The sequence below is a fragment of the Nanorana parkeri genome, unplaced genomic scaffold (assembly GCF_000935625.1).
Source record: "Nanorana parkeri isolate BGI_ZX_2015 unplaced genomic scaffold, ASM93562v1 scaffold96, whole genome shotgun sequence".
NCBI classification, from domain to species: Eukaryota; Metazoa; Chordata; class Amphibia; order Anura; family Dicroglossidae; genus Nanorana; species Nanorana parkeri.
This window is the reverse complement of record NW_017306364.1, coordinates 1,344,695-1,348,226: the sequence shown is the minus strand read 5'-3', so window position 1 is coordinate 1,348,226 and position 3,532 is coordinate 1,344,695. Positions and strand designations below refer to the sequence as shown.

The window sequence follows — 3,532 nt, the reverse complement described above, 5'->3', positions numbered from 1 at the left end:
ACTGCTGGAGAATGTACATTGCACATTACATACACCTTTTTTTTCCCCTCAGTGTTGGCACAGACGGCTGTGGACTATGCCTTTAACTGAACAACTTGCACACACACATGTGCATGGCATGTATTACAGCTGAGCAAACAGCAGGACAGGTCGGTGCAAAGTAAACAAACATGAAGCTGCCACTCAGCTCTGCCAGTCTTTGTATGACATATAATCTGACATCTGATTGGCTCCTGTAGGCAGATGCTCCCCTTTTCCTCAAGTGTACTGTGCAACACTCTTTGTATATCAGCCCCATGTGATATTCGATACTTTTACAATCCGTTTGTTATTGCCACGCCTCCTCGAGATCCTATTGGCGTAGGCAGAAACAGAGGCAACTCACTACCAATCAGATCTAATCGGGATGAGTCATTCTGCTGATGTACAGGGAAATCGCCCAATAAGAGCCACCGAACTAAACAAGCGGCCAATCGAGTGACAGAGGCGAGGCCAAGACTCTTGTTGCCTATCAATGAAAGCGCAACCACAAGCAAAGCGCAAGGTGTGAGTGACAACACGTGCAGCCTATCAACGCGATCACCGCGAGGCCCGGAACCAATGAATGCGCTGCCCTACGAACCAACAACCAATTGACTTGTATCACGAGCAAACCGACACACAGGCCCTGCTTTTACACTGCGTCCCTCCCGCCTGTAGCTGCTGCATGATATGCACAGATAGCCCGCTCTCAGCTGCGGCGCTCAGAGATCCCGGGTAGCGGTGCACGGTCACAGCCCCTTGTCGGAGAGGGCAGCCCTGCACGCCTCCTGCACCGCTACCGCCATAGCTGCCCCAGTTCCGTGTGCCCCTCTTCACTTACCTTCCTCCGGGGCATCGCTTTGCCCTCCCGCTCTTCGATAGTCTTTTCTTCCCGGCCGCGGGGCTGACTCAGCACGGGAATCTGTCCGGCGCCGTCCCCGGGTAACGGGAGACTAGTACGCATGCGCAACCCCCGCCCACCTATTCGCACGTCACCCCGCCCCCTCTTCCTTAGCTCTGGCTTTGGCGGGAGGAGAAGCAGTGGCGGTGCCTGTAGGGGGGATGGGAGATGACAGTGACCCTGGGGAGGGGACCTTTCCACCAATGTCCCTCACTGCACACTATAATGGCTGAAGAATGTCCAATTTCGCTTCACTATGGCAGCTCAGGGAAAAATAATGACTTGCGGACACAAAACTTTAAACAAAGCTGGAACTTATAAGTGAAAATGAAAAAGGACGAAAAGGCAGGCTTTACCCTGCAGGGGGAAGGACATAATATAGGGGCCATTCAATAGTTCCCACACCTGTGATAGATGAAAAGTTATTTGTGACACATTTATTGAAACCACTCCCTGCCCCATCATTGGTTGCTAGGATACTGTCTGCTGCACAGCATCATTGGTTACCAGGATGCAGGTGTCCACCAGTGTCCTAGCAACTAATGATGCAGTGTTGAACATACTGCATCATAGTATAGGGGCTGTCAACCTGCTAGCAGCTCTGGAACCTGTCCGCTGTCGATCCCAAATTGGCAATGACAGCGGGTGGATTCCATAACCGCTATTGGCTAAGTTATTTGGCCGCTGTCAGTCACAGGGAAGGTGGACCTGATGGGGAACTAGTCTTAGCATCACCCATCAGGCCCCACCTACTGTCAATCTAAGGCAGGGGTGTCAAATCCAAACTTGAGGGCTGTGTAAAAAATCAGGGACCGCACATAAAGAAGAAAAAAATAACCCTGCTGCTTGCCGCGGTTCAAAGCTCGGGCCCACTAGTCATTATATGACACTCCTGTGTGTGAGGGCACTACAAGTGTCAGCAGTCCCTGTCTATTATATGACACTCCTGTGTGTGAGGGCACTACAAGTGTCAGCAGTCCCTGTCCATTATATGACACTCCTGTGTGTGAGGGCACTACATGTGTCAGCAGTCCCTGTCCATTATATGACACTCCTGTGTGTGAGGGCACTACAAGTGTCAGCAGTCCCTGTCTATTATATGACACTCCTGTGTGTGAGGGCACTACAAGTGTCAGCAGTCCCCGTCCATTATATGACACTCCTGTGTGTGAGGGCACTACATGTGTCAGCAGTCCCTGTCCATTATATGACACTCCTGTGTGTGAGGGCACTACACGTGTCAGCAGTCCCTGTCTGTTATATGACACTCCTGTGTGTGAGGGCACTACACGTGTCAGCAGTCCCCGTCCATTATATGATACTCCTGTGTGTGAGGGCACTACAAGTGTCAGCAGTCCCTGTCTATTATATGACACTCCTGTGTGTGAGGGCACTACATGTGTCAGCAGTCCCTGTCTATTATATGGCACTCCTGTGTGTGAGGGCACTACAAGTGTCAGCAGTCCCTGTCTATTATATGACACTCCTGTGTGTGAGGGCACTACAAGTGTCAGCAGTCCCCGTCCATTATATGACACTCCTGTGTGTGAGGGCACTACAAGTGTCAGCAGTCCCTGTCTATTATATGACACTCCTGTGTGTGAGGGCACTACATGTGTCAGCAGTCCCTGTCTATTATATGGCACTCCTGTGTGTGAGGGCACTACAAGTGTCAGCAGTCCCTGTCTATTATATGACACTCCTGTGTGTGAGGGCACTACATGTGTCAGCAGTCCCCGTCCATTATATGGCACTCCTGTGTGTGAGGGCACTACATGTGTCAGCAGTCCCTGTCCATTATATGACACTCCTGTGTGTGAGGGCACTACAAGTGTCAGCAGTCCCCGTCCATTATATGACACTCCTGTGTCCCCAGATGCCCCCATAAGATGCCAGTGTGCCGCAGGTCCCCAGATATGTACTATACAAAGCAGTATCCATATACCTTGCCGTACTCCTTACCGGATATCCCAAAAGTAACGGGTGCCGGTAATGACTGAGGATGGCGCCGCTCACAACAGAACTCCAATTCAGATGTCACCAGCACTAAGATTCCATGTTAGAGCAAATTCTAGATGCACCAATACCGTTTTTTCGGTATCGAGTACAAGTACCGATATTTTGTTTCGGTACTCGCCGATACCGAGAACTGGTGCCTTGTACCCCGATGATCAGGAAGTCGGGCGGCGGATCATGACCTGTCACCCGACTTCCTGATTGCCTGTGAAGCCGGTGTTCTAGCGAAAGAGCACCGGCTTCAGAGGCTGCCTGGCTTCCTGACCAATCAGGAGGCTGGGCTGCGGGTCATGAGGTGCGGTCCAGCTTCCTGATTGGTCAGGAAGCCAGGCTGCTTAGCAACAAGTGAAGCTGGCTTTCTAGCCAATCAGGAAGCCGGGCGGCACGTCATGACCCCTCTCCCGGCTTCCTGATTCCACTATTGCGCTGTACGCCCTACTAACGCCTGGAGCCACCATTCCTCCAGCCAACTCGTGAGAGCGCCCCTACTTCTCCCTGCTGCCTTAACACCAAGGAGTCTGGAACCTTTGACCATCGGTCCTCCACTAAACCGCAAGTAACTGCTATTGGGGAGTTCATTGCTTTATGTACTCC

General features: G+C 51.7%; 1 protein-coding gene across 5 annotated transcripts in view; it reads right to left on the bottom strand.

Moving 5' to 3' along the window:
* The window catches only part of KAT7 (lysine acetyltransferase 7), a 32,097-nt gene extending 31,095 nt beyond the window's left edge, over positions 1-1,002 (bottom strand). For 4 of the 5 annotated variants that reach the window (XM_018552749.1, XM_018552750.1, XM_018552752.1 and 1 more), the window contains exon 1: positions 863-1,002. In XM_018552749.1, the coding sequence (XP_018408251.1) occupies positions 863-985 (123 nt within the window). In that variant the 5' untranslated portion in view covers positions 986-1,002. The remainder of the gene's footprint in view (positions 1-862) is intronic. The other variant, XM_018552755.1, reaches the window with a different exon arrangement.
* Positions 1,003-3,532: the final 2,530 nt, after the last annotated feature.